At 47.5% G+C, this 27,645-nt stretch overlaps 12 protein-coding genes across 12 annotated transcripts; 4 read left to right on the forward strand and 8 right to left on the reverse strand.

Moving 5' to 3' along the window:
* Nucleotides 1-2,768: 2,768 nt before the first annotated feature.
* On the reverse strand, nucleotides 2,769-4,354 carry BKA55DRAFT_14277 (uncharacterized protein). Its single transcript, XM_046184903.1, has 2 exons — nucleotides 3,757-4,354; nucleotides 2,769-3,709 (listed from the first exon to the last, which is right to left on the reverse strand). Exons 1-2 carry the CDS (start codon nucleotides 3,991-3,993, stop codon nucleotides 2,969-2,971), a joined length of 978 nt encoding a protein of 325 aa, XP_046056312.1. The 5' UTR covers nucleotides 3,994-4,354; the 3' UTR covers nucleotides 2,769-2,968.
* Nucleotides 4,355-4,785: 431 nt separating this feature from the next.
* BKA55DRAFT_14254 (uncharacterized protein) lies at nucleotides 4,786-5,729 on the reverse strand. Its single transcript, XM_046184902.1, has 2 exons — nucleotides 5,015-5,729; nucleotides 4,786-4,959 (listed from the first exon to the last, which is right to left on the reverse strand). Exons 1-2 carry the CDS (start codon nucleotides 5,552-5,554, stop codon nucleotides 4,870-4,872), a joined length of 630 nt encoding a protein of 209 aa, XP_046056313.1. The 5' UTR covers nucleotides 5,555-5,729; the 3' UTR covers nucleotides 4,786-4,869.
* A 1,193-nt stretch (nucleotides 5,730-6,922) lies between these two features.
* BKA55DRAFT_682638 (uncharacterized protein) lies at nucleotides 6,923-7,396 on the reverse strand (the record flags this gene model as incomplete). Its single annotated transcript, XM_046198382.1, has 1 exon — nucleotides 6,923-7,396. One exon carries the CDS (start codon nucleotides 7,394-7,396, stop codon nucleotides 6,923-6,925), a length of 474 nt encoding a protein of 157 aa, XP_046056314.1.
* A 925-nt stretch (nucleotides 7,397-8,321) lies between these two features.
* On the reverse strand, nucleotides 8,322-8,771 carry BKA55DRAFT_682639 (uncharacterized protein; the record flags this gene model as incomplete). The annotated part of the gene is made up of 3 exons (XM_046198383.1): nucleotides 8,322-8,435; nucleotides 8,489-8,566; nucleotides 8,613-8,771. 3 exons carry the CDS (start codon nucleotides 8,769-8,771, stop codon nucleotides 8,322-8,324), a joined length of 351 nt encoding a protein of 116 aa, XP_046056315.1.
* A 374-nt stretch (nucleotides 8,772-9,145) lies between these two features.
* On the forward strand, nucleotides 9,146-10,892 carry BKA55DRAFT_14298 (uncharacterized protein). Its single transcript, XM_046184904.1, has one exon. It carries the CDS (start codon nucleotides 9,421-9,423, stop codon nucleotides 10,687-10,689), a length of 1,269 nt encoding a protein of 422 aa, XP_046056316.1. The 5' UTR covers nucleotides 9,146-9,420; the 3' UTR covers nucleotides 10,690-10,892.
* BKA55DRAFT_496153 (amidase signature domain-containing protein) lies at nucleotides 10,867-12,683 on the reverse strand (the record flags this gene model as incomplete). The annotated part of the gene is made up of 3 exons (XM_046186347.1): nucleotides 10,867-11,127; nucleotides 11,178-12,561; nucleotides 12,646-12,683. The coding sequence occupies 3 exons, from the start codon at nucleotides 12,681-12,683 to the stop codon at nucleotides 10,867-10,869; spliced, it is 1,683 nt and encodes a 560-aa protein (XP_046056317.1).
* Nucleotides 12,684-14,184: 1,501 nt separating this feature from the next.
* Nucleotides 14,185-15,772, forward strand: BKA55DRAFT_588230 (uncharacterized protein; the record flags this gene model as incomplete). The annotated part of the gene is made up of 3 exons (XM_046194764.1): nucleotides 14,185-14,217; nucleotides 14,269-14,769; nucleotides 14,819-15,772. The coding sequence occupies 3 exons, from the start codon at nucleotides 14,185-14,187 to the stop codon at nucleotides 15,770-15,772; spliced, it is 1,488 nt and encodes a 495-aa protein (XP_046056318.1).
* A 282-nt stretch (nucleotides 15,773-16,054) lies between these two features.
* BKA55DRAFT_498985 (uncharacterized protein) lies at nucleotides 16,055-16,813 on the reverse strand (the record flags this gene model as incomplete). The annotated part of the gene is made up of 1 exon (XM_046186606.1): nucleotides 16,055-16,813. The coding sequence occupies one exon, from the start codon at nucleotides 16,811-16,813 to the stop codon at nucleotides 16,055-16,057; it is 759 nt and encodes a 252-aa protein (XP_046056319.1).
* Nucleotides 16,814-17,363: 550 nt separating this feature from the next.
* BKA55DRAFT_496212 (S-adenosyl-L-methionine-dependent methyltransferase) lies at nucleotides 17,364-18,644 on the reverse strand (the record flags this gene model as incomplete). The annotated part of the gene is made up of 4 exons (XM_046186354.1): nucleotides 17,364-17,847; nucleotides 17,892-18,096; nucleotides 18,144-18,161; nucleotides 18,209-18,644. The coding sequence occupies 4 exons, from the start codon at nucleotides 18,642-18,644 to the stop codon at nucleotides 17,364-17,366; spliced, it is 1,143 nt and encodes a 380-aa protein (XP_046056320.1).
* A 2,823-nt stretch (nucleotides 18,645-21,467) lies between these two features.
* BKA55DRAFT_14479 (glycoside hydrolase superfamily) lies at nucleotides 21,468-23,133 on the forward strand. The gene is made up of 4 exons (XM_046184908.1): nucleotides 21,468-21,788; nucleotides 21,859-22,090; nucleotides 22,151-22,722; nucleotides 22,849-23,133. Exons 1-4 carry the CDS (start codon nucleotides 21,609-21,611, stop codon nucleotides 22,936-22,938), a joined length of 1,074 nt encoding a protein of 357 aa, XP_046056321.1. The 5' UTR covers nucleotides 21,468-21,608; the 3' UTR covers nucleotides 22,939-23,133.
* Nucleotides 23,134-24,071: 938 nt separating this feature from the next.
* On the forward strand, nucleotides 24,072-24,788 carry BKA55DRAFT_532208 (uncharacterized protein; the record flags this gene model as incomplete). The annotated part of the gene is made up of 1 exon (XM_046189310.1): nucleotides 24,072-24,788. The coding sequence occupies one exon, from the start codon at nucleotides 24,072-24,074 to the stop codon at nucleotides 24,786-24,788; it is 717 nt and encodes a 238-aa protein (XP_046056322.1).
* Nucleotides 24,789-25,132: 344 nt separating this feature from the next.
* On the reverse strand, nucleotides 25,133-27,113 carry BKA55DRAFT_14378 (t-SNARE). Its single transcript, XM_046184905.1, has 5 exons — nucleotides 26,942-27,113; nucleotides 26,777-26,781; nucleotides 26,608-26,714; nucleotides 25,771-26,550; nucleotides 25,133-25,718 (listed from the first exon to the last, which is right to left on the reverse strand). Exons 1-5 carry the CDS (start codon nucleotides 26,945-26,947, stop codon nucleotides 25,477-25,479), a joined length of 1,140 nt encoding a protein of 379 aa, XP_046056323.1. The 5' UTR covers nucleotides 26,948-27,113; the 3' UTR covers nucleotides 25,133-25,476.
* Between the last annotated feature and the right edge of the window lie 532 nt (nucleotides 27,114-27,645).

The raw sequence follows: 27,645 nt of genomic DNA on the forward strand, positions 1-27,645 counted from the left end.
TCATTCACTGTTAAAGCAGCTTCTGTAGTTCCAGTTTCGGACATGCAGATTCATTTAGTGGGAGCAACATCAGCTACTGACTTGAATTAGGTCTGTTCGTACAATGAACTCTTACACTATCCGCCAGTTGATGGCGTCAAGGCGGCATATAAATCTCTCCCTAAATTATTGTTCGACAACTTCTCACGCTTCCTGAAGCCGGTTTGTCGAGGAGCTCCCAAAATGCAGGACTCCTGCTCTGGGATTGTGCTTGTAATCCACTTCTCTGCCTCTCCTTGTGTACAGTGGCCGATATTGTGAGTCATTAGGAGAAAGTTGGATACAAAATTGGCCAAACTTCAACTTACAAGCCCGACAGCAAAATATGTAGGTATCATCGTATATAGGGGGCATATAACTTAATATTGGTGAGGTCAACACATTTAGAGGCAGAACGGTAAGGAATGTCTTGGGCTGACGATGTTTTTAGCAAGGCACCTAATGTGAAGGGCGCCTCATTCGTACGTTCCCAATTCTTAGGGCCTGTTAACCTCAACCTCTCTTCTGTCCGAGTCTCCTCTTGACATGTTTTCTTCACCCCAACCCAGACTGTCAGTTCTCTCGAACCGACTGAAGTCCCTCTTTAATTGCGAAACTAGAACCATACTATCGATCTATTTTCAGACCCTCAAGCATCCTCTACCCGTACCAGGTGACGAGGCCTTGGGCGCCATGGTTACATATACTGCATCTCCTCAATATGTGACGCAGAGCACCATTCTCTCGTAAGAAATCCTCGATGGCCGCAGGCAGCCCCCCAACAAAGGCAAACGCCTCCCCCATCTTCATCACCGTGCTACTGCTGAACTCCATGATCATATTGCAGACCTCATTTATATCCAAGACCACGCCATAATCGATCATATCTGACATCTATGTCCTCTATACACCATATATGCATATGTGAGAGCTTGCTGTCGTCGCCCATGCTCCTCTATGATAACAGAGCAGGGAGTCGTTCGCCATCTGGTTCAAGCTGCTAACCACGCCGACTGGTATGACACGCCCTTGGTCGTGGATTCTGCCCGAGATGGCTCCTTTTCAAAACACTAACAGGCCCAACAACCCGCCTCGGTCACGGCGTCCACCACCACCCATTGTCTCGTTCGCGGCCCCGATGTTGAGATTTTTCGGGTTATCGCCCTTCTCCTTGGGCTTCGTGGCGCACTCCTCGGTCTCTTCTTGCTTTTCGGGAACAATTCTTTTGGCCTTCATGGGATATTACTAGTTGATAGGGGCCTAGTCAAGCCGTCGTCGTCGTTATCCCTGTCATTCAGCTCGGGGCTCACACCGATAGTGCCCATCACAGACCCCAAATCAAGGCCAGATGTAGTCTTTCACGCGTTCGTGACAGAGCTGTAGGACTTATTCAATAGTTGATCAGGTCCGTAGTCAACTAGTTGTGCGGCTCCTGACCTGGCCTCGCTCGGGCCAGTGTACTGGGTCATGACGGAGTCCTGGTAGTTGTTCCAGGCGTGCCATGGATTTGGCGCTTGTTTCCTCTGGCCACCACTTTCCCGTCCTGCACTAAGAGCATCGCCTTGTCTGAAGTTGATTGCAATTCAACCTTGATGGCTCCCACCCCTCCACCAGTATCAAGGCCAGATCGAAAAGATCATGCAGCCTCCAATGTTTTCGACATGCTGTGTTTATCTGAGCTTGATGGGCTGATGGCGTTATTCCATGTTCCGCATTGTCAAAACTCGCAACTGCTCACCTGCACCTCTTCCAACATAAAGACCTCGATCCTAAGTGATAAAAACGCTTAGACAAGTTTAGGACAATTTAGTATAGCTTTAGATAGAGTAGGGCAATTTAGGATAATTTAGGATAGTTTAGGAGAACTTAGGATAATTTTTATTTAAACTTAGTAAACTCTTTAACTGCTGGCACAAGGACACAGAACCTACAGGGTTCCGGAGCCGTCTTCCCTCAAACGCCCAGGTTTTGGCTTGTCGATTCGTCAATGCTCATAACCACTTGAATGGCTCTCTGGCCGGATCGCTAAGTGCTTGTCGTTCCGCGTTCCTTTTCGATATCCCTGAACAACCCAAAAAAAATCAAGCATAAAAAATGCAAAGAACTCGCCAATGATGCTGCAAGTGTCGACGATCAGGAGCATACGGCCACCGTTGATGTTGCAGATGACTCGATGGAAGGGCTGTCAGACAATGAAGCCGAAAACGCTGCAAGTGTGGGCGATCAGGAGGCCACGGTCACCGTTGGTGTTGCAGATAAGTTGATGGAGGAGTTGGCAGGGGACAAAACCAAGGCAGCTAGGCTCTTTCGAATCCTGACAGATGCAGATAACGACAAGAAGGGACATGGGAAGTATGTTCATGCTGCTGGACATCTTCCTGTGACACCAGTATCATTGAAGGCCTCCGGTGAACAGTCTAGCAAACGGAAAGAGCATTTTGGTCACAACACGAAAACGGGCTGCCCCGAAACCCCTACCAAGAAGCAGAAAACTCCTGGCAACACTTGAGAAATATGGCAGGGAGTTATTGGAGGTGTTTAATGGAATGGAAGTTGGACGGCCAAATTGATACATAGAGGTTAAACATAGCTGGCGAGATGGTCGCTTTCGATGCATTGCAAAATGGAAATGTCATGGGAGACAGTTATAGCTACTAAATTGAATGCTTTCTTTCAGTCACTGTGGTATAAACCTCTTGAGTTCGCATGTGAAAGAATCATTCTAATTGTGAATATTTAATTGAAATAAAAGCAATTATATTAACAACACCATAATAGCAAATCTAACTATAATATTTTCAAGGCACCATCCCATTTCCGTATTTAAATGGTCTAATTTGAATCCCCATTATGAATCCTGTAAGTCCCAGTATAAGCTCCTCTGCAAACCCAGTGACTTCATACCAAAAGATGAGGAAAAAATAAAATCGCCAGTCGTGTTCCCAAAGTCCTAATTGCTAGTGTTGTATTTGGTAGAAACACTCTCGTCAATTTCCATATCATCGACTCCGTCTGTCATGGTGAAATCTCCAGTACCATCATCTTCGCTTTCAGATGAAGTGCCTGATACACTGTCTTTATCCGACTGCTTGTTGATAGCTTTCAATATGTCGGAGTATTGTAGGTATTTTCGTTCAAAATCGTTGCGCAATAACTGTAGTGGAATCAGATTTTGAAGTGCCATTCTTTGTTGAAGAGATTTGCAGCTCTGGGCGGAAACATTTGTATCGCAAATGTTTGTGATTGTGCGGACAAGGCTGCGATTATCAGTTATGTTGAAGCCAACGCCACCCTCATACTCCTTCTCCGTGAAACCGATAAATCCATCCAGATCTTTTATATGCTGGTAGGCGTCAAATCGGACACTTGCGAGAACAGTCTGGAGCAATCCCGCATCAACGGAACCAATTGAGTAAGGCTTTGGAGGCAAACAAACTCCACTGGCCTCTGTCATTCTGTAGGCACGTACAACAGCGCTTAGCAATGCTGATTGGTCATAGTCGAGATCTGAAATCGAAGCTGTCTCGCAGAAGTGAACCACGATGCCACGGTACAGGCTATCAGCGATATCAGGCGGGCATGGTTCAATTAGAGAAAGAGCCCCTGCTTCAATACCAGCATTCAACTGAAGAATTGCTTTCTGTGTAATAGTGCTCTCCGTAAAAGGGGTGACTGCATCCGGCGAAATAAACTGTATCGTATAAGCGTAAGACGGTTATGGCAGAATGTGATATATACCTTGTAAGAGTGGATGAAGTTACTGGCATCGACTTCTGTCATGACTCCTTCTGTAAGCCGCCGAATCTGGATCATATGGTTTTCATTTGATACGTCGATACTATTCTCCGTACGGAGAGAACCGATAGCCTCCCGTGTTGCGCGTAAAGCCGAGTGTAATACTGTCGGTTCCTTAGTTTGTATATATGCAGATATTGCATTGGCCAGTGTTGCTTCGCATGATGCAAATATGGACATCGGTGGTGGCCAGGTTGCGGTGGCAGGCAAATCCGATATTCTTTTCGCCTTTCGTGGGCCTCGACTGTCAATGAAATCTTGTCTGAACTGATTGATTGCATCTCAAAAACTGTCCCTCTGACGCTCTGGATCAGATATATATGATCCAGTAGCAAACTCTGAGTAGAAAGCCAGGTGTTTGATAGCTATTTTGATTGATCTCAGAGATCTTGGTTCGCATAGACCATCCCGTTTGTTCCCGAGGATGTAGTAGTTGGTAACGCTGTCTTCAAGGCACCTCACAACGAGAGCACTCTCTTGAGTTTCGACATACTGATGAATTTCGCTGTCAAATTCTGTGAACTTCCGTAGGACTAATGGTGTTGTTAAATTCGACTTGATTTCCTGCCCTGTAAACGGGATCCGCAGACATTCGCCAACAACAATGGCAAGATCATCACTGAATAAAATATCAGTAATATCAACAATGCATTGAATGATATCTCTTACATATTAGCCTTCTCAGGCTCATCATAGTCTAATTCTCCTTGCTGAATCCGATTTTGGATGTCGAGGTATCCATGTCGTCCAAAGAGCTAGTTGCCATTCTTGAATCCGCCCGATTACCCCATCGCACTTTAATGACTTGGTTTCGGACCCTGAATGGCTTGCCAGTATCATAACCAACCCCTTTCACTGTGAACGCCCAATCCTTGTTTTCTTGTGACATAGTTGTTAGTTGCAAAGGATGGCTTTCATGGACTGGGCGTTGCAGGTAATGAAGTATGGTGTCTTAAATGCCAGCTTCGGACTCAGTTGTTGAGGTAGGTATATGTAGGTATATATTGACAGCGAAATGTAAGCCATCTAGATGATTGGCAGCGGAAAGAGTATGAGTTAAAGAGGAGGAGGAGGAGGAGGAGGAGGAGTAATGTTCAGGCTCTTCATCCAGGTAATACCAAAGCGAATGTTTTTGACTGTTTGTTCCTGGTTTATTGTTAGTTCCGCTATGGAGCTAGTAACAATAATTAACTGTACTTACGTAGCGAGCTTCGTTTTGCAACCTGCGTAAGTTATCTGCACATTTGTTCGGCGTTTCAAACAGGATAAGCACCTTGAGGCGTTTTCGAGTGTCCTTCCATAGGGTCCAAAGTTCACGCCACAAGGCTTTGGAACAACAAGGATAGAAGTCGTGATCAGCCGCCCATTCTTCATTTTCGTACTGTAAGCGAAGCCGGTCCAACCTTTTTACCCTTTTTAGTTCCAAGAACTCTTCAGAGTTGTACCATGCGTAAAGTGAAATGGATCTGAGAATGTTGAGGTCGCAATGTTCGATGACAGACTTCAAGACCTGCTTAGGCGCTTTGATGCGTAGTGAGTGAAGCTGTGGCCAGATGATCTGTTGAACGCTCATACCCTCAGCAAACTCATCGGCTTGTCCGTCGACGAAGTTTCCAAGCATTAGCGACGAATGAATTATGCCTTCGAGCCGTGTAAGAGCATCAGCCAGGCGAATTGGTAGGCGTTCTTGGAGGGCGTCGTGTAAAGAAGGCATTTCTACCAAGTGACTAATGTTTTGCATTGAGTAGGCTCGGTCTATAACGGTAAAAACAGCAATCCTTTTATAAGTAGCTAGTACTCGTAAGAATATAATAAAGTCAAAACCGCTTTATGCGTCGGCGCGTTGAATTCAATACAGGGTCACTTCGGCCCTGATTGAAGATTTTCAAAGCACCATCAATACCTCGCTGAGTATCCTCAAACCTCACTTTTCTGAATTTGCCGACGGCAAGACAGTGCACTCTCCAGGCCTTAGACACTCTCGACAATGAATTGATGGTTTGAGGATCGCACCATCGCGCAATCTCATAGTACAGCTCAGGCGAGATAGACAAGGTCGGTCCCTGTGATAGTGGCATTTCGACGGCGACGATCACTTGTACTCTTGGTAAGTGTGGCACTTCGGCGGCGACATCGCTTTATAAAACAAAGGCAGAGTTATTAAAGAAAATAAAGAGAAAGAAAATGTCAATGCTAGATGAGAGATATTTATTGAGACCTAAGGTAAGTAAAGCAGTCTCTTATTCACAGCATGATGCCCCACTTTGTCTTCACAAGAAGCAATAAATAAACTATTCTTTATTTACTTACATTCTCTTCTTTCTATTGTTATTTCTCTCCCTTTCTTTTTTTCTTTTAATTCTTTTATTCAATATCTCGGACATTTACGGCTAGACGATCGATATGCAAACGGCTTAAACCCAAGACTTGGAGTTCTGGTCAATATTGGCTCCTACTTCCCCTTGGTTAGTGTTGTTTATGCCTTATAATGAATATTCTCTGATCTGATCAGGTTTTGAGAAATGTCTTCCAGTCGTCGGGATACAAATGACGTTGCTTTGAGGAACTTGCTCTACTGTACCGGCACAGTTGGCGAATTCGGAAAAAATGCTCGGAATGATGCACGAATGCGCCGGGCGAATCCCATCCCAATGATCGACAACGCATTCGATAATGGGATATTTATGTTTGATATGCGATATCAAGAGAGTAGAATTGGGAAAAATCGAAAATCATCTACAATTGTCGATTCTTCACCTGACGAAGACACCCCTGGCTCGCTAGCCCCAATAACGAAAGCCGAGAAGCTCGCCGCAGAAAGATTGACTTCATATGAACTGGGATGAGGAATCACTTCACATCGTCGATTATCTATCCAAAGACGAGTGGTTTACTCATGTCGTAAGTCATCTTGCACGGTCACCTTCCAGATCAGTAAATGAATGATGCTAACGGGTTGCCCAAATTTCAGTGCATGATGGCAGACCCTGACAGGGTACCGACCAGAAACCTCAAAATCACTGGATTGGACACTATCCTGAAGCCATGGCAGGAAATCGGAGTTGACAAGATACTCGAAGCATTCAAATCCCCTCTGCGCGGGTTGATTTTAGCGGACGAGACTGGCATCTTCCTGTTCGTCCCCTTCCTTTTGGCTGCCGCCATCTTGCTGAGTATCTTCATTCGAATTCCCGTCACGTTTGGTGATGGTATCATTGCCATTGACAATCTCGCCGTTCTGCGCATTCTGTCTTGCCTGGGAGATCAGATCGGGTACGTCCTCATTGCTGAAAACACCCTGTGCAGGACCAAGTTTGCCACCTGCATCGAGTGTTTCCTGGTTATTCTTGGCCTTTAAGAGCAGCGAGGCGGTGTTATCACCAGACAGAGCCGCAAATCTTTCGAGTTCACGTTTGGGGATCGTGTAATAGTCGTCAACAGTCATTGTGTCCGATCTCAACTTGTGCCAAAGGGATGCGACAGGGGGCTTCGGAGCAATCTCGTATATCGCCTTTCCAGATGACCCAAATCGCGTCATTCTGTCTTCTGGGGCATCAGAGGGCTTTCCTTTGTGCTTGTCCATTTTGCGCGTTGCTGACAACCGTGGCAGTCGATTTTGGTCAAGCTTCGGTGCTAGTTGCGGTGGTTTCGGAGACAGGTAGTGGGAAAAATGCGAGGCTTTTTAATATCATTACATATCTCTATTGTGTAATTAGAATAAATTCCAAAAACGGAATACAACAACTGGATGTATACTTGTGGATGGTCAAGGCTGGAGAGTCGGTGGTCGGAGGCCAATCTCTTGGTGGTTCAGACTTCAGGCCGAGTTACCTTTGAGAAGTCAAGCTGGATGCAAGGAGGAAAGGCAGAGAGGAGTTAAGAGAGAGAAAACAAGTTGAGTGAGGACAAAGTGAGAATAAAACAATGCAGTAGGAGCGTCGTTTTATATGCGCTAGTGGTGGCAGATAAACTCGCAGTGTTGAGCAGTTCACAAAGGGGTGATGATGCAGGACGGGCTCGACGGCGGCACGATGAGGTCAACCGCGCAAAACTTTCAGCTGTGAAGGATAGATGATTGAAAAGTTGGAAGGTTAATAATTGAATTATGTGAGTAAGTGTGGTATTTATACTAAGATATCTTTCAAGTTTAGACAACTAATTAATAAGACGGTGACCGTTCTACCAGTTAATACTAGTTAACTAAACTATTACAATATAATTGCCATATTACAACTTGTTCAACTACAGAGGCCATTTGTAATTTCCATGTTTAACTATTATTCGCATCTATCAATATCAGTTTTGGAGACTTAATCTACATATCTGTCTAAAGCGCATTTGCAACAGTTCTGATCATGAACCTCCATGTAAGCATCCCAATTTCATCATGTATGTGTATCACCCCTGAGCCCTTGTCGGGTCTTATTCGGAATCAAAGGGGATGATACGGGAACCGAAGCAAGTGTTCCCAAGGTAAATAGAAAATTCCATCGTCCCCCCGCTGTTTCTCACTCGTAGTTGGTACTCGACTTTGGCTGCCGTCGGGGCCCCCAAGTATCGCGGTACCGAGGGCATGTACGTTGGGAAGGGGCTCGGATTCGACTGTGCAATGATGCATAAAGCTAGCATCTGCAAAGTCAGGATGGTGTCTCGAGCTGCATATCATAATCGGTACATTGATTCTATTCGCTGGGCTGACGATGTACTGGTGCAGGTCGTAGCACAAGATATCAGCTGTCTTGGGTTCATCACCCTGCACACGTTAGATGGGGAATCAGTGAGTGTCATTATTTACTTACATTGGTAATGAACCATTTGGGGGATTCAGCATCGAAAAATTGTCCCTGATGTCCGGGAAATGCGCGGCTACCGGGGTACCGGTCATTGGGGTCGTAGACAACACCAGTGAACATGCCATAGCTGTGAAGTGATTCGCGTAGTTGGCACTCGATACCCATTTCCGCTCTCACATTCCGACGACGCCAAGCACATTTCACTGCGCCTTCAAGTGCTTTAGTGCAGCTGTTTTTCCCAGTGAGTAAGATACAACTTAATATTGTTGACGTCAACTTACGCGCCCTGTCCAGTCTCTGTAATAAGTGCCACATTGTTTGGTATAATGTCTCTCAGACATTGTTGCAGATACGGAGACAACCCAACCCACCTGTCAGGATGGTGAGCTGTATGATGTCAGTATGTCAGCTCAAACGGTGGATGGGTGAACTGACTTTGGGCAAGTATTCATAAGCCCCCATAGCCCACTCAATTAAATTAATATCTCCCGGGATAGGATGTTAGTGAGATCACCGGGAATAATGAGTATCAGCACGACCAGGAGTACAGTGAGGGCGCTAAAAGACAGTGCCGGTTCCTGAATAAGCAGGGTACCTAAAGTAGTAGCCCCCCACTCCAAATTCACGCGCCGCTTATTACCTTATCGTTCAGCTGGAAGCCCAAGCTCGACGTGTAAAGATGCGCAGACCTACACAAACGTCATAGTTCGGCAGTCATCACTTTTACCGTTTTTTTTTACCTTGACTTGGCTGACATCTTAAAGCTTCCAGCAGTTTCCTCCGCGGTTCTCAACTTAATTTCCCTCCAGAAGAGATGTCAGGTTGGTCTTGGTCGCCTAGACAGGCCATGCTGCAAATGAGCCAGCCAGAGATAAATCGCCAACCACGTCCTAATGTTCCGCCCCAGAGCCTACCAAGCATACCAGCTCTCAACCTGCGTCATCCACCTGCTCCAAACCTAGCCCTGCCTGTGTATAACCATCAGCCTGTCTATAATAAGCCTGGTCCTCTGTCTGTTTCCAACAACCCTGCGCCTCCTCCTGTTCCTGGTCCCATCCCCAACAACTCAACTTCTCCTGTCTACTACAACCCACCACCACCATTTGTTCCACACACATCCGGGGCTCAAGCACCAGGCGGTCCACCTCCGCTTACGAATAGCTCACCTATGGCAAGAGGAACGCCTTCTGGAGCACCGCCAATCCCGATTCCGTCTCCAGCTCCAGCTCCAGCTACGACAACCACCAGCTCTAGGAAGCGCAAGTCTGATGTTACTCCCGACAACACCCAAGAGGATCTTTTTCCAGACAATGTGCCGGACATAGACAGCGAAGATGAACGCCTAGATCTTCATGACTCAGAGACTTGCAATGCCATTCGTCGTAAGATTCGTAACTGGATCGATTCAGGCGCTCAAAAAGTTGGCGAGTTTCAGAAAACCATTGGAGTCAGTGGCAAATCCTACAATAGCTTTATGAATCGAACTGGCACATGGGATGGCGAAAACACCGATACTTACATCAAAGCCCATCGCTTCTTCAAAAAGCGTGAGCTTCAGGGGCTCCCCCTTAAGGCCAACAAGCCTAAGAAAGCAAAGACAGCAGCTTCCGCCAAGGCCCTTGAGGAAGCCCTTGATGTGAGCAACGTTGACCCCCTTCCTGGTGAGGCGGACGGAACAGTTCCCATATACGACACCTGCGACGAGATCCGCAAGAAGATTCGACCTATACTAGCCAAGGAGGGAATGACTCAGGCAGCTTTCATCCGCGCTCTCAACAAGAACCTCCCCGAAGGAAAAAGTGTGTCCCCGGCCAATATGCGGTACTTCATGGGCCGAAAGGGAGTCCGCGACGGCAACACCAATATCACTTTCTATGCGGCCTATGTTTTCTTCGAAAAGAAGCGTATTCAGGCCGGCAAACCCAAGACTCAATTCCGTGAAAAGATGGAGAAGGCATGGGGCAGCAAAGGCTTTGATATTGAGCATGGGGCTAACCAACAGTACACTTGTTTTGCTGGTGAAGAGCCGGTGGTGGACGAGTTCGGCAAAATTGACTTTGTTGTAACAGGACGACGTAGGTGAGAAAGATGTATTTGATCATTGAAAGAAGAGGAGGAAACATAAAAAGGGGGGCAAATTCAAATCTGTTCATGTTGTCTGATACCATAGCATTTGAACTGATTTGGGCGTGGTATCTAGATAAACAGATGTTTATATGGGAAAGAGAATAGCAGAAGGGCGTGTCTGACGGATTTGGTTCTAATCTATATCTAGCAAAGGAAAAGTATTGTCTCCCATGGCATCCTCGATTCTTTTCATAATTGCCAGTACCTTCTCCTCCTCTAACCGACGACCAATTACTTGAACACCTACGGGTAATCCATGCATGGCGTTAGCATCATACAATTTATATGCACCCTGCGCAACGCCATTGAGACTATTGAGGTTAAAGTCTCCTGGCAATTGGTCTCGGGTCTTGTCGACATGCGTCACGGGCAAGACGCCAGCGGTATAGTCGAGCTATCCCAGGTCAGCTTTGTGATCTTAGCTCCCGCTGTCGAAGAACGTACCAAGTTGAACATGAAGGTGTAGCCACAGCTGCTACACGCATCATGCATGCCCCTATGTGGTACAGCTGGAGTAGCATTCGGAGGGGCGATCAAGCAGTCAACACCAGAGTTGTCCCACCACTCAAACCATTTCCTCTTATAAAGTTCGCGTTTGGCATTGAGTTGCCAGATCTCGTATCCAGATTGAGGATGCCAGTTCCGCAAGAGTCCAGCCCATATAGCATCTCCACGAACATACTTAACCCAAAGGTAATGCAAGTACTTCACAGGTCGAGGAAGACCGAAGTAGAAGCTCATTTGGGCAGCACCTCGGTCGTTCCACTCACCCCAACGGAAGAAGGATTTGACAGTCTTGAGGCCGTCGCTGCATAGAAGGATGGAAGCTAGACATAAAGCTTCATAAGGAGAAGGAGGGTCAATCTCCACAATCTCATGGCCTGCCTCACGGAGAGCAGATTCGGTCATCTCCAATGCTCTTCGGCAAGCGGGACTAGGATCCACGACACCGTCTGTTCGAAGGATTCCCACTCGTAAGCTCTTCTTCTCAGAGAACTCTTGCTCGATATCGAATCTCCAAGGTAATGGGTGACAAGAATAGTCGTAAGTCCAAGGTTTCATCTGGATGATCGATCGAGTGAAATAGGTCAGGTCGTTGAGCGTACGCGCCATTGGACTGTACACTGCAGGAACGCCATCCTGTCCTGGCATGCTTGTGACCACGCCTGTCTTTAGCCATCTCCCTGTTGAGCATTTGAGAGCATAGCAGCCAGAGAAGTGAGCTGGGCAGCGAACACTCCCAGCAACATCACTTCCAATTCCAATTCGACCTCCTAATGCCAGCAAGGCACCTTCACCTCCCGTTGAACCACCGGCAGTGTAGTTTTTGTTGTAGGGATTCGATGTCTCGCCCCATATGTCATTAGATGACTCGAAACTGAGGAGTGTGATGGGAATGTTGGTTTTGACATACGGAACAGCCCCAGCGTCTTTGAGTATCCTGACGGTATTTCCATCATGTGCAAGGGGCTTCCCAGCATGTGTGCTCATACCCACAGTGCTATCGTATCCTTCCACTTCAACTGTATCCTTCAAGCTGACAGGGATACCAGCTAGAGGGCCTTTGAGGTTGAGAGACCCATCTGTGAGCCATTGCTCAGCCGAAGAAAGCAGGACTTCTGTTACGCAGTTCGTTCTTTCGTGTGCCCTGAGGGCAACTTTACCATAGGTATGAAGAATGTCTGAGGCTTTACTTGAGTCTTTTTGGACAGCTTGGACTAGTTCTTCAATTGGCTTGTTCACAATCTCTCGATCTATGACGGTAAAAGGAGCATGGTATGATGCAAGTCTTTTGATGCGAGATGCCCGTTCTTTTTGCTTGAACTGGCTTCTATAGTGTTAGTAATACATGTTATTTGAGTAAGAGCTCTTGAATTATATAGAGATATCGACAATCTCGAAGAAGACCTACCAAGTTCGACGATGTTGCAGATAGTCTAAGAGTACCATATTTCTCACAATCCCTTAAGCAATATTAATCAATCAGTTGCGGTAAAGTATTCGAACGAACCAAACAAGAGACAAGTAGAATCTTGAGTGTAAGAGACAAGTTAAGTTGTGCAGAACTGTTACAGGGGAACAAAGTATGATCACGAGACAGAACAATAAGATATGAACTCCGTAGTGAACTTCGTGATGGAAGGGCCCGCTGATAACCGGTCAAAATCCCCGCATCAACTCCGCTTCTACTGTCTTCAGTCTGGGGAATTAGCACCAATAAGTGGGACACTGTTCAAAGGCACGATGGACAGACCTTGTAAGATGAAAATGAAGAGTTGTCAAGAATTACTACATCCTTGAGAACGAAATATCGCCTTTTAGCCTGGGCTGACGAACACCTCTTATTTTCACCTTTTGTCTCTACTGTTGTTTCGAATTGCATATGGTTACACTGCATATAACTAGTACAAAGGAGTTTGATAGGAGTTGCACCTCCGAAGTCTGTGGAGCTTATCACTACTTACAGTATTCCCATTTGATACTGGCAATGCACCACCACTAGGCATGAGATAGGAGACGGAAGTATGCTTATTGATATCACAAGACGTAATTAGAATGTGCTCTGATGTTAGTCTTATCCTAGTTGTGTAAGTTTAGGTATTGGCCCACAAACTTTATCCTGGGTTGGATGAACGCTCATCTTAGGGTTCGTTCCAACGAAAATCATGGCAAGACCTGTTCATTCATGACCCCGGCATTCACTGTCGAGGTTCAACGAGGCCAACTGGGCATGCAGGCCCACTAGATAGATTTGCAAGATCAAGTTGTTGAGCTGGCCTAAAGGTTCACGATCCGAAATGTCGAACTGGATTATGCCTGGCTCTGCTCACCAACACTGAGGAGCAACCTTTTATATATTATAATTTTGTCTTATTCCTAAAGAGCCTCTCTCGTGCAAATTCTCATGGTAAGAGTAGACAAACTTATAAACTATAGCATTCTTATGTATATGATATATCTTATCTGTCGTCCTGGAATGAGTCTTGGGGCAATTCTTCTCAAATATTAGGTAAAAGCTTATGGCGAATTGGATAAGTATATGGTGACATGACGAACATCCATACTGTTGCTTTCTGCATTCTGACAACAGACACATGAATACAAGCCTTGATAAGGATGCTTCTTGACTACATGACTAATAACCTATGAAAAGACTCCATAACCAACAAAGATATAGTGTCTGTTCCATGCAAAGCAGGCCATGGTTCACCAGATTCACTCATGAGGACCTTCAAATCCTAGTATGATCTACCTTCGTCTAGATACCCGACCTCGGGTAGGTTACGATCGGAGGACTAAGCCCCGTGCTCCGGCGCGGAGATCGGATGGCCCGTGCACGGAAAAGAGGTTGGGTATCAGAAGCTTTTGTCCTTAGTTCTCCACTAGCATGAAGGTCACCGTCATATGAGAAGAGCCTGTAACAATCTTTTCTCTTTCACCAACCACCACCATGTCGGTCGATCCGCAGCAGCTGTTGGACACGGTAAGACATGCGGCTCTTTATTTCCAAGACATTTTACTTATTGTACTGTAGCTCTCGAGCCAAGTTCGCCAATACGCCGACGTTGCTTCCGAGTTCATTGATAAGAATGTCGACCGCGCCGCTGTAGTCGTCAGAGAGACTCTGTCCACCTCGGAATGGGTGCCAGAGTCTGTCAGGCCTAAGCCTGCGGTGAAAGAAGTGGTGGCAGTCGTTTCCTTGGGACGCTTCGAAAGGCTCCAAAACTGGATTGCCGAGCACAAAATTTTGACTGGAATGATCGTCTTGACCTGCGGAACCGTTGTTTATAAAGGATACTATGAAAGTCGCTCCATGAGAAAGACAAGACGAGCGAGGAGGGCAAGAAATGGCGGACGAACTGATGTCGTCGTTATCGCCGGATCTCCATCTCTTCCTCTGACAAGATCTTTGTCCTTGGACATGGAAAGACGGGGATTCATTGTCTTCATCGTCTGCAACGCCGCTGAAGACGAGTCCATGGTTCAGGCTATGAAGCGGCCCGATATTCGACCTCTGAGCATTGATACCACTGACGTGAGTTTGCCATATGGGCCGTGGTGTGATTGTACTGACATTTCCATAGCCTCCTAATGCTGGTTCTGCCATCGAACATTTTGCCCATTTCCTTCAGTCACCTCAAGCTCCTGGCCCTGGCATGAAGCCCAACCAGCTCACTCTGAAATCCGTTATCTTGATCCCGAGCCTCCACTACCAGACATCTCCTATCGCAACAATCCCACCGTCCAACTTTGCCGACCTTTTCAATACCCACCTCCTCCAGCCCATCCTTACAATTCAGGCTTTCCTACCACTACTCACATCCCGCCTGAACCCTATCGGAGAAAAATGGGTTCCTCCCAAGGTTCTTGTCTTTACTCCTTCCATCATTTCTTCCATCAACCCTCCATTTCATGCGCCTGAGGCTACCGTGTGTTCGGCCCTGTCCGCTTTCACGGAAGTCCTCACCGCCGAACTTAGACCCCTCGATATTCCGGTGACCCACATGCAGCTCGGCACGTTTGACTTCTCCAGTTTCGTCCCTACTCGTGGCGGTCCCAACCAAGGCCTCGTCACTGCAGGAAACCCTGAGTCTCCTCTCGTCTGGCCTGAGGGCGCCCGACACGTGTATGCTCGGAACTTTGTCGCACAAACTAGCTCTGCTATCTCCGGAGGTCGTATCCGTGGACTGAAGGGAAGCTCGCTTCGGCGCCTCCACAACTCTGTTTTCGATGTGATTGATGGCTCTATCACTGCTGACACCGTACGAGTTGGCCTCGGCGCCAGCGTGTACGGCTTCGTCGGACGATGGGCCCCCCGAAGCCTCGTCTCATGGATGATGGGCATCCGCCGGGTTGACGAGCTCTCCACATGGAAGACAAGCTCCTATGAAGGTTCAGAAAGCAGTGACGAGGATGACGAGAGCGAGAAGGGCGAAGGAGAATCAAGCGAATTTGTCGCTGTCCCAACAGAGGCTAACGTCTGGCATGCTGACAATGAGGGAGCCATGTGGACTCCCCAGGCATCTGAGACCGCTTGATCGACGATGATAAGAATTTATGCTGGATATCTGATGCAGGATCTGCATAACACGCATTATGATGGGACATGTAAAACGTTCGATTTTGTTACATATAGACGCCGTCACGACTCCAACTCTTGAATGATTTTCATACTGCGGCTGTTGGAAAAATACAAATCCAATTGCCTTGCTTTTGACCATTGCTTTGATGTATCACAGTTATATGAACTTTTTGACATGGATATCATGTGGGTATCATCTTCAACTGAGTAAAAGTACAACACAAGGAAAAATTGTGGTTTAGTGACCTCTCGCGCGGTAACGGCCTCTTCCTCGCCATTTTCCTCGACCACCATGACCGCCATGACCTCCTCTATGTCTGCCCCCATCATCCCGATCTCTATCTCTCTGTTGGTCGCGTGACCTGTCCATATCATCCTGCGCAGAATCCATTCGAATGTCTTCGTCCTTCTTCTCCTCTGATTTGAGGGTTGGCTTCTCCAGATCCTTTGACCACTTGGGGTGGGCGCCTTCCTTGCATTCAGGTCCATCGGGACAGAAACCGGCTAGATAAAACACGCAGAGCTTCCTACGCACGTGCTTCTTTGAACAGTTGGGCCCGAGGGGACAGAACCCCATATCGTAGTGAGGGCAGGGTGGTAGTCGACTTTGAGGATCGATGTGAAGGTATAGACATTCGTCTCCGTTCGAGCAATACCCGTTTCGCATGAAGAAGTTACACTCAGGCATCTTTCGAAGGTTGTACTCGTGAAGGAACTCGCAATGCTCGCCCTTCTTGCACAGGCCGCGCAGCCAATGCTTACACACAAGCGAGTTAAGACCACCACTAGGCTGTGACGTCTTGGAATCAGAGACGTGACGTTCAGGACATCGTGTGCCGTTGGGACAGTGGCCCGACTGGAAGGCTTTGCATATTGGCCGATCGGGAGACAAGCCGACCTGGTAGGTTTGTCGAAGGAACGGCGAGAAGCGGAAGTTGTAGGGCGTGGCAGAGTGGTTGAGGATGGCGGAGGCAGGAGATTCGACGGCGCCGGGCATGATGCGTGAGAATGGTGCAGGCCGATCGCCTACAGAGGAGGAAACAGCTGTTTTATTTCTAGCAATATTCTTTCACTATTTCGTGTGCGGTCGTTGTAGATGCTGCTTATTGCGCGCGTTGTGATAGTTGGTCTATTGATGTCGAGGTCAAGATTTAGGTCAAAGCTTTGGTAGCTAACATTTTCCAACAGCTGCAGGTACAGTGCGGCGACCGAGGTTTGTCAGCGACCAGATCGCCGCTAACCCAACGTCATTCCACATGAGCTTGCTTAAACTTCAACTTCACTATCATTACGCGCCAGAATGCTTATAATCTTATTTGATCGATAAGACAGTCTTGTGTTATTGCAACTGTTTAATACCCCGCCAAATAGGGAAACAGAGAAAGGAAAGCGCTATAGCTTGGTAAACTGATCTTGTCGCGATTGCAAGTGTTTTCGGCAATACGACAGCACAGAAGGAGCCTCCTGAACCTCAACCTCGTCTTCCATCCTCAAATGCTGATCATGAAAGTCATTCCGCCTCAGCAACCACAAAAAATCGAGAGAAATCACGAATCAAAACCAAGGCTAGCCACAGAGCCTTGGTCCCCATTCTTCTGGCCATAAATGATACGACAGTTCATATATCGATGAGCTTTATCATTCTTGAGGCTCATACAAGCCTGAGATACCATCTCTTTTCGCTTCTCTTCTGGTATTCCTAAGGCATTCAACGGCTTTACAGCCATCGAACCGATCAGATCCAAGACGTTGACTTCCATCAACTTCCCCAAATCTTTCATTCCTTCATCTTGTGGCCAGCATGAGATGGGCACTTTCTCACTCACCGCCTGAACTCGAGTGAAGCCGGCGGCTATGAGAGTTTTTCGAACGTCTTTCTTACCAAAGTTGGTATAGCCGTATTTTCGTATCCCCTGAGCGCAGGTATCGAAGAAAACTCGCAAGGGATCATCTTTCTGCATGGTGCCATCATCGCAGCGAACTGTGTAGTCGAAATCTTGGAACTCGATCCATCCGCCCTCCTTCAGGTGTCTTCCTTTTATTAGCCGGGCTTACTTGTCAGGCATTTCACTCACTCGTGGGCATTAGCAACCATTGTGTCCAGATCAAGAAGAAACCCGACCATTCCCCTGAGGTGGACCATATCAAAGTCCTTACCATTGGCCCAGTAGGGATCCTCGCAGTCTTCAACAAACATAGATGCATTTGGGGGCATTGATTTGGGTTGAATAGGTGATAGATCGGTTCCTATCACGCTCGTCTTGTCATACTCATCGGCCACTGGGTCTTATTAGAAAGGTAGCTGGGATATTTCCAGATTAGCTCACCGTCTATCACCCATGCCCCTACAGATTGTCAGTACAAAACAGCCAAAAGTGTCCTTGGCACTCACCATTTCCTGTCCCGAGATCGATTATTTTCTTCGCATCTTTGCCAACCTCGGACAAAAAGAGTTTACCATTCTGTATCAACCAGATGGTTAGCCTTTGCTTTACTTTGACCGTTGCCCGAGTATCTTGACATACCAGAAGTTGCTGCATCAGGAAATGCTCAGCTAGTTCGCGATACTGCTCGCCTTCGTCATTGGGTAGCGGATATCTGCCAGCCAAATAGGCGTGATAACGTCGGCCATGAGAGTGCTCATAGTCGAATATGCTGGCTGCTAATGAAGTGCAACAGCTTGAATCATCGTCCCGTTGCAAGCATTCAGAACGAGAATCGTCAAACACGAATTCATACTCATCCGTGTCTTGGTCCGTTGGGGTGTATATTGTCTCAATACCCGGCTCGGAAATGAGAGAGAAAGAGTGACTATCAGTCTCTGGCATCTTGATTGTGAACTTGTAGAAAGACGTTGGAAGGAAGACGACACAGCTATACAGAATTGGGACTCAGCACTGTTTATCATCTGTTGGGATGCTCTACTACGGTTGCGCCACATCAATCATCTCTGTGAAACCGGCCAAGTACACAAGGGATGAGCATTTCTGGCTTCAAGATTATCAATATATGCGGGAGGTCATCTGCACGTTTGCTACCGTGATGACCCCTCCTTCTGACAAAGAGCTTCACCTCGTAACATTGGTGAGATGGAACTCATGTGGTAAGTTTCGCTACAGCCTACATACTTGTGCGAGTTGTTGGTGATAAGCTATGCGGATGGCGCATAACGACAATCTGCGATTCGACTGTTGGTCCGGATTGCGAAGAAAGGGGGGGCAACTATGTTTGTTTGCTTCCTATGGGGCGTCGTGCCGAAGATAGGCCAAGAGAACCCCCTCAATGAACCTAAAACTGAAACAAAATTGAAGTCAGTTGGTCATATTACATTCCATCAATGGACATTCGAAAAGGAAGTTGATTGTGGTCCTGATATTTAGGCTTCACTGAAGATGCAAAAAATGACCAACACGATTGTTTGACAGATCTCAAATCTAACATTGGTTGATCAATTAGGATTCGACATGGGTGTACAGAGTGTGTCTCTTGTCGCTTACTGCTGGGCGAGGTTGCCTTCCACATACATGTACGGAGGAGCCTTGCAGGATTCCGCGCCAACTCTCCACCATGTTGCTGATCACTTGGTCTCACATGTGGACCAACACTTGCGTTTCGCTCTTCACTAACAGGTCTCTGTGCCAGCCATTGATGTTTCTACACTAGCCACCGGGTATTACCTTTCGGGTATCGTACAATACTAGTCAGAAGGCACACCAGATATGCCAATGCATTTCGATGAGGATTCATCCATACACAAACCTGTTTCTTGGCTCTATTTCAGGTGCCAAGCAGTCAGACCTGCATAACCTGATACTATATTTGGACAAAGTTCATATGCCTACTCAATACCGTGTCTAACATCAGCAATCAATACCATGGATTGTTGGCATGTCAATCTAACATCTCTCATGCGATGTTGTTGAAACGGAAGCTGACCCAATTAGGTAATACAGATATGCCCAAAGCAAGGCGAGCCAAAGAACCCTCAGAAATCCAGTCATGTCTATGGGATGCCCTACTGGCGCTTTCTCAGGTCGATAGAATTTGACAGTATATGGACACCCGGAGTTCCAGAGTCCATGGCTCTACATATGTCGTCAAATTCGACCATCAATGAATTTTAGAGCACGGCTTCTGAGAACGGGCGCTAACATTCATCCCCAACCTGGAAGGATTCTGGTAGGCTATCAACTCCAAATCCCCAGACTGTCACTGCTGTACGTAAGTGTTTGCTAGCCCGCAGGTAGTCAATGTTTGTCTCAATTTGACTTACAACGGTACCAATTCATACGGCAGATTCAGGTTGTCACGCTTACCTCAGCCTCGAAGCTGGGGATTGATGCATTGGCAAGACTAAAATCATTCGGAATTGTCAATCAGAATGATTAACTGTTAGAGATGGTTAGCACCCGGTCCTGGCTCAACCGTATCAGACAAGGACAAGCTAACAGTGGAAGTCAAAGTGTTTGGTCCACTGAATATTGCGCCCAAATCTCATCGTCGTCCCCTGACGGTTTTTATTATGGAACCAATCTCACCATCCGCGGTAGCGCGTTCCAAACGTCCGTCGACCTTCCAGAAGTTTGATGGCAGGGCGAATCCATGGAGCCGCACGGTTATTTGACACGCTTATCGGGAAGTTGTGTTATGACTCGGCGCTTCTTGTACAACCCTCGTCCAAAGATGCTGTACCTGGATTGTCCCGGTCGCCAAAATGGACGTTGCGACATCAAGAACAATGCTGCGTGCGTGCTTTCTGGCTGAGACTGTTTCATCCCTTGGACAATGCTGCTTTTCAAGCAAAGCGTCGAGCTCGCCTTGATCCTGCGACGGCTGATTGGAAGTCGAGCCCTGTTCAGCATTGCCTTTTGTTTGCCCGAGGCATATGACACCTCGGAACGCATCGCCGCTCATCTTGAGAACATGACAACGCCTCGCTATGCTGTTTTTAGGTATTGGAGACGTGTCTCATTTGCGGGCCTGTATGTCAACGTGTTTCACCTTTGCAAATCATGGCAGGGCCATTTAATGGTTCGGAGAGGCCGCAACGTCAATGCTTCATTATCGCCATTTCCCTAACAAGAATGGAAGCTCATCTCATGGTTGGGAACATCTACTGGCAGGCCCCAACAGCTCAGGGTCTTCTACGGACTGGGCTCGAAGAGGAAAAGAGTATTCTCGCCCCGGATCTCCGACTCCATTCGAAGTTGGGTTGCCAAGCCAAGCATCCATCACTGGGCGTCATTTCATGAGGTACAGATTACACCTTCTTAACAAGGCCCGAATTGGCGTGGTCAAAGCATCGAAAAGTCGGGCTAACAACAAACGAGAGCAATTTCACGGTCTCCCAAGAAGCCACAGCTTTCTCAGCTCTGACAGCCAGCAACGCTCTTGTGTTTCTTCCAATGCCTCCCCGCAATTATGTCATGTATCATGGTTCTACCGAATCCAGGACCCTCCGTAATTTGGATGCTAGTCCCTGCTCTCCGGGCATCACCTAGATGACCGACCCTCTATTAGCTGGCTGCGACTGGTGTTGAGTATTATATAGCCTTGATCCTTCTCTGTCGCAGTCAGTCATGACTCTCATCGGCAGTCTCTGGTGCCTAACGTTGTTGACCGACACATCAGCTCTTATTTCCTTCAAGATCTTGACCACCGGTTAGTTCATCTAGGCTCTTGCAGGTCGGGTTATTAAACAACACTCACGGCCATATTTATTTTTCACTCATTTTTGGCGCTTGTCTTGAACCTTTCCTTTCGAATTCACTTGATCTTTCAAATCACTCATCATGAGCTCGTCGCGCAAGTCGCGGATTGCCTCGAGCATGTCCAATGTCATGTTCACAAATGCGGTATACTTTCCCAACTACCGGATATACCAGGGAGATACACCAGGAATGCTCAACTATAGTTGTATCAACCACGTTTACTATGCCTACGCCAGTGTTTCAGCCGACGGTGGTGTTTTCGTAAGTTCTATTCACGACTTATTTCAAACGTCTCGGCAATCGGGGGTACTGACTCAGAATCTGAATCTAGCTAAGTGATGAGTGGGCGGATGCTGGTGCACCTGTTGATGGTGTACAAGGCGGGCTAGGGTCTCTCATGCACCTCAAGCAGAAGCACCCTCACCTTCGTGTTGTTTTGTCAATCGGGGGCGGTAACTCCTCAGAGATTTTTCCTTTGGTGGCATCCAGCACTCTACTACGCGACAACTTTGCTAGATCCGCCAAGGGACTTGTTGAAGCATCTGGTCTGGATGGAATCGACAGTAGGTTGCGCATGAACAATTTTTCAGTTCTGATTAAGAAGCTAACAAAATGATTCAAAGTTGCATGGGAATACCCTTGCGATGTTCAGCAAGGCTATGACTTTCTTGCACTTCTGGCAGCTGTCCGCATTCATCTACCAGAGGAGCATTATGTCCTCACCGCTGCGCTTCCTGCAGCCAAGTCTATTTTGCAATTCCTCGATTTAATGGAGATTGCCGAATACTTGGACTTTATCAACTTGATGGCTTATGATTTCTTTGGCTCGTGGACTTCAAAGGCTGGACATCACGCTCAACTCTATGCTATGGACAAAGAAGAAACATCAGCTTCTTCAGGGGTTTCATATCTCATGTCCAAGGGGTTCCCCCCTAAGAAGATTCTACTTGGTATTCCAACTTTTGGACGAAGCTTCCTCCACTGTACAGGAGCAGGACACAAATACAAGGGCGTTGGTGGTGCTGAAGATGGCACGTTTGAGTACAATCAACTCCCACGCAAGGGATGCAAAGAGGTTGTCGACAAACGCCATGTTGCAGCACACTGCACGGGGGCAGATGGCGGATTCGTGACGTACGACAACCCGGATACTGTCAAGATCAAGGCTGGTTTCTGTAAGCAAAAGGGACTAGGGGTGAGTAGCCTAACTGTGGGTGCGGGAGTCATGGTGTCGTGCATTCATGTCTTGGACGCAAGACCACCGTGTTCCCACCACTTACTGCCGAATATCGTCACTGGATCGCTAACGGTGTCTTTGCAGGGTCTCTTTTACTGGAACGGTCCAGCTGATTCCAAGGATAAGTCTAGGAGCTTGGTTGCGGCTGGCTTCCGCGCTCTTCATTCCTCCTGAAAAGTCTTTACCGCTCCTTGTTTGACCACATCCTGCGTTTTGCATATAGGGAGCGATACGGCGTTTCATTATTCAGTAGATGGGCATATTCTGGTGTTATCTGGTCATTTTCGAATCAACCTTTTTTTTATTGGGTTTGTGGAAAAGCGTTTACATTACGAAGGTATGCTAGGAAAATGGGTTCTTCTGGGAAGAGTCAAAAATAGAGGCAAGGATATGCCATCATGGGAGTATAGATAGACAATAGACAGGACCGGCGTTTTTTTTTTTTTTTTTTTGTTTTTTTTGGCAGGGAACAAAGGCACTGGATGCTTGACTGTCCCCAAACATAAGCTAATGACTCACTGCCCAATTCATTTGACCTTTTATCACCTTATACCGTGATCCGACATGCACGGTGGCCCTCTTTTTTCTATCCATAGTCACCCAAAGGTCAGACTAATTCAAGGAAGCAATGAAAAAAAGGCGGTAGGGCATGTGCGTATCACGTCGACTGTGATATGTGTGAAGTCAGGCTCCAAAGAGACCGTGTTGGGCGACAATAACAAGTCACCATGAGGCTAACAATGTACGTCAGAGTGCATTGACATGCAGCCATACAATGTAACTCTGCTGTGATCCGCAGGAAAGTCCTGAGTCAGGAGCCGTACTCTTGGAGACATTCCAATCTGAGGTGGTGTTTTGAGGTTGGAGTTGTCTCTTTGAAGTCAGTCACATGTCAAGTCACGATGGGCTACCCCTGCAGGTAAACCGTTGGAGCTACAACAAGCACATCACAACAATGACCAAACTTGATCTACTAACACTTGAAGTCCAATCACTAGCTGCATGATCTGTGATTACATAGATGTCTCTATATCAGATCATTTAATACCAAGCCCAGTCAAGGTCGGTAAGATAGTGCTAAGGTACTTTGCTTGTGCTTGGTTGGACATGTTAAACTGTACCCACGTGCTGATAAGATAAAGAGCTCCTTCCGTCATCCTACGACTCTACAGCCTAGAGAGCTCGGCAGCTTAGCACGAACAAACGACAGTGTCAAAAGACAAATCATCGCCGATTAAAGATGCCCCGGGAGTGTACATCGTCTCCTCATCACTACAGAAGCCCGACAATACATACACTCTACCAAGATGTCTGGAACCTATAGGGTTCCGTCTCCCCCGGAAGCTGCGACGGCGGCTTCTGTTCAAGGCCCGGATCTTGAGTTTTCTCATAATCAAACTCCAGACGAAGAGAACGAAGCTATCGAAAACCCGATGCCTCCTTTCGAACCATTATTCGCTCTCCTGACCAACTCAACTACAAATACTACTGTGCATCCTCGTGTACACTACGTCTTCTCCGACGACGATCCTTCGATCCTCGCAACCAGTGCTCAAGACCCGTCGCACCGACCCCTCGTGGTAGACCTCACGCCAGCTCCCGAAGGCGATTCCAATCGATGGGCTGTGTCCTGGGCCGCCAGTCTAACGCCCGATTTCGCTGTGACAAACTCAAGCGTAGCTGTCCAACAGAGCGAGGGCGAAGAGAACGGAGGCGCTGGCGCTTTAATGCTCCGTGTTGAAGGTGTCGAGCGCGAACCTGTTGAGATGCGACCCGACTCCCTACCTAGCTCAGGCAGTGGTGCTATAGGAGGGGAGGATGTCGATGTCTTGGCCGAAGAATTCCGCAGACGGATGGGAGTGCTAAAGAAGGTTGTTGATGAGGCTGAAAAGAGGCGTGTGGTAGTAGGACAGGATGAAGACGTTCACGATGCAGAAGAAGACGAGGGTGGTGCACCCGATGAGGCGGTGGTAGACTATGATGAGGACAAGGGGAAAGGAAAGGCGAAAGCGGGGAACGATTGATAGGAACTCAGTCGAGAAGTTCCTTTTCCTTTAACAAGTTTGAGATTCTATGTCGAAAGATGGCGAAGTGCCGTCAACAGTGGTAAGTTCCATACTGTTATCGTCTGCATCATGCTAACGCACTTACAGATTGCAATTCCATAAGACTAAAGTTCTGGCAGCAGCTACAAAGACACCCCGGCAAGAATATGGGTCATCAAGGTTTCAGGTGGACCAGACACCTTTGAATATGAATAAATACAGCTTGGCGTATAAGGTTTGTTTGATACGCATGGATTCCGAGCGTGTTAGATTGTAAACTACCGATTTGAGTGTTTGATTTGAGTCAAAACATCACAAGATACCAACACAAGTGAGGAAGCGAAATGTGATTAAAAGTTCATACTATAAACGCCTCGAACTAATGCAAAGAGAAAAGGAAATCAACGCCAGAAGAGTGGCAGATTCAAACCCGGTTGTATAAACAAAAAGAAAAAAGACGGGCTATCGGGCTATAGCAGCAGTTATGATCCAAATCCAATGGGAATACGCAAAACACAAATACAGCTCTGACACTGCTTTTACCTCCACACGATCCGTGCCCACTTCTCTGGAGCACGTATATATTCCTCGATGAGTACATGTATCGCCTTATCGTCATTCGAAAACAATACACCTCCGAGTCATTCTCTTATCGTTCGATTCCAACTTAGTTCCGCGGTAGCTGAGGTAAATGGAATCGCCCTCCGCCAACACTGTTCAGCAGAGAGGATGCTGTGTTGTCGGCAGCAACGCGACGGGCTAGGCGAGCAGGTAGGACAGCTGTGTGCATAACGGGCAAGCTGCCAATGGCTGCCTCGATACTTCGCTTCTTGTTACCGTTGTTGTTTTGTCCCTTGATGACAAAGATGTAGATAAGAACAATAATCACAATAATCACAATAATGGCAACTGGACAAGTTAGTGAGATGTCTAGCATAAAGTCGAGGTTGCAAATACGTACCACAGATACCCAAGCAGATCCACTTCTTCTTGCGTGTCTTGCGGGCAGTGTTGACGGCCACACCAATCTCCTCATTACCCTTGTCGAGGTTCTCAACGACTTCCTCGCCCTTCTGCTCAATCTGAGTAACGGCAGCTTCTTGCTGAACGACGAGGGTGTCCATATCCTGGAACAATTGAGCCAACTCGACCATTTGCTGCTCAATCTTGATGAGAGCCTGATGACGGTCTTGAACAGCGCTCAGGGCAGCACGGGCACGACCCTGGCGATCACTTTGCATCATGGCTTGGCTAAAGACCTGACCTCCAGTAGTGTCCTCAACGGCAGCCTGAATCTCTTGCTCCGAGGCGTCTGGGCGCACAATGCGGTACTGGCGGGCCATCTGATCCTGGGTGCGTTTTCGGAACTGCGACTCGACCTGTTGGTATTGGGTGATGGCGGCCTTCAGACGGCGGTCAATGCGGGTAACGTGAGGGTTGTTCTTTGGCGATTTCGCCTCAGGGTTGGATTTGACGGTGCGGACTCGCTCGGTAAGCTCACGGTAGAGAGACATGGTATCAGCGGAAAGTGAGTCGAGCTGGCGACTGGCGGCACTGGAACCTGAGGTATCGGCGTCGTCAAGAGTTCGCTGCTGGATCATACGGAGCTGTTCCAGGTTCTGCTCGACAGTGTCGATTCCACGGTCGATGTCGCGGCACTCATTGAGAATAGCGTTGGGGTCGCCTTGGCCAAAGCCGCCAGCGTTGTGGGCAAGGGGAGCCATCTCGACGCTACCTATCCCTCAAGCCATGTCAGTATGTGGTAGAAGGGAACAATCCTTTGAGTCCAAAATCTCACCTCCATAACCCTGAGCGGGTGGGCTGTTGTAGCCGCCGCCATTGCCGTAACCATTGTTACCACCATAGCCCTGGTCAGGGGAGTCGTATGGATTTTGGCCACCGTATCTGTCATGAGAGTCAGTAAGCGGACCGAGTAAGTTACAAGCAACAACTCAGGCAGAACATACCCGTACTATAACAAAAGTCAGCAAATTGTTCATTAAAAAGGTTCAGGCAATTAGGAGAGAAAACAGCAGGTCGTGATGCGCTACAAGCTCAATTCGCATCGCATGGGAAGCATTCAAGATTGGAGCGGGATCGACAGGAGGGTTGGATAGGAGGCGCAAACTAACACTCATTGTGGTGATTGAGCTGGAGCTCTACTGTGTTGTCTGTTTGGTTTTCGACAAATTTTACCTCCTTTCACCGGAGGTTAGTCGTTTTTTAAGGATTGTCTCTGATTAAATGTTCTTCTCTCGTCGCTTTCGTATCGAGTCGGGTTGCCAAGGAAGAGGTTTGGAGTGAGTATTTCTCGTCGCGCAGCAAAGAGAAAGGAGTAAGACTCGTGGATAAGACGATCAAAGAGAAGAATGATCGAGACGTGCGTAACCTACTAACGAGATAGAAAAAGGTAAAAAAGGAAAAGACGGCAAGTAAAAAGAGAGTCGAGTGAGACGAGGGAGGGTGTAAAGTTAAGGTAAGAAAAATAGGATCAAGCAAGACCAGGTGCAAATGAGACGTGACGGGAGATGGCAAGGAAGGCCCCAGCCAGGAATGGGAGTGCGAGCCCAAGTGCGAGACGAGATTAGTGGAGGTATTGAGTAGCAGTGGCAGTGGCAGTGGCAGTGGCAGAGTAGCACTTAGCCACTGAAATGTTAGCGGGCCTGGGGGTAAGAGTGGAGGTTAAGGCACTACTGGCGCTTGGACACCGCTCACTGCCTTTAGCGGGCTGGAGATTACCTTAGCTTAGCCCTGTTCCGTACAAGCACCTTGCTTACTCCGTATGCGGAAGCCCCTTTGCTCTCTTGGATGGCGATGCAGGGTCCAATAGTCAGGA

Source organism: Fusarium redolens (assembly GCF_020744475.1).
Source record: "Fusarium redolens strain MPI-CAGE-AT-0023 chromosome Unknown BKA55scaffold_1, whole genome shotgun sequence".
In the NCBI taxonomy this organism is placed as follows: domain Eukaryota; kingdom Fungi; phylum Ascomycota; class Sordariomycetes; order Hypocreales; family Nectriaceae; genus Fusarium; species Fusarium redolens.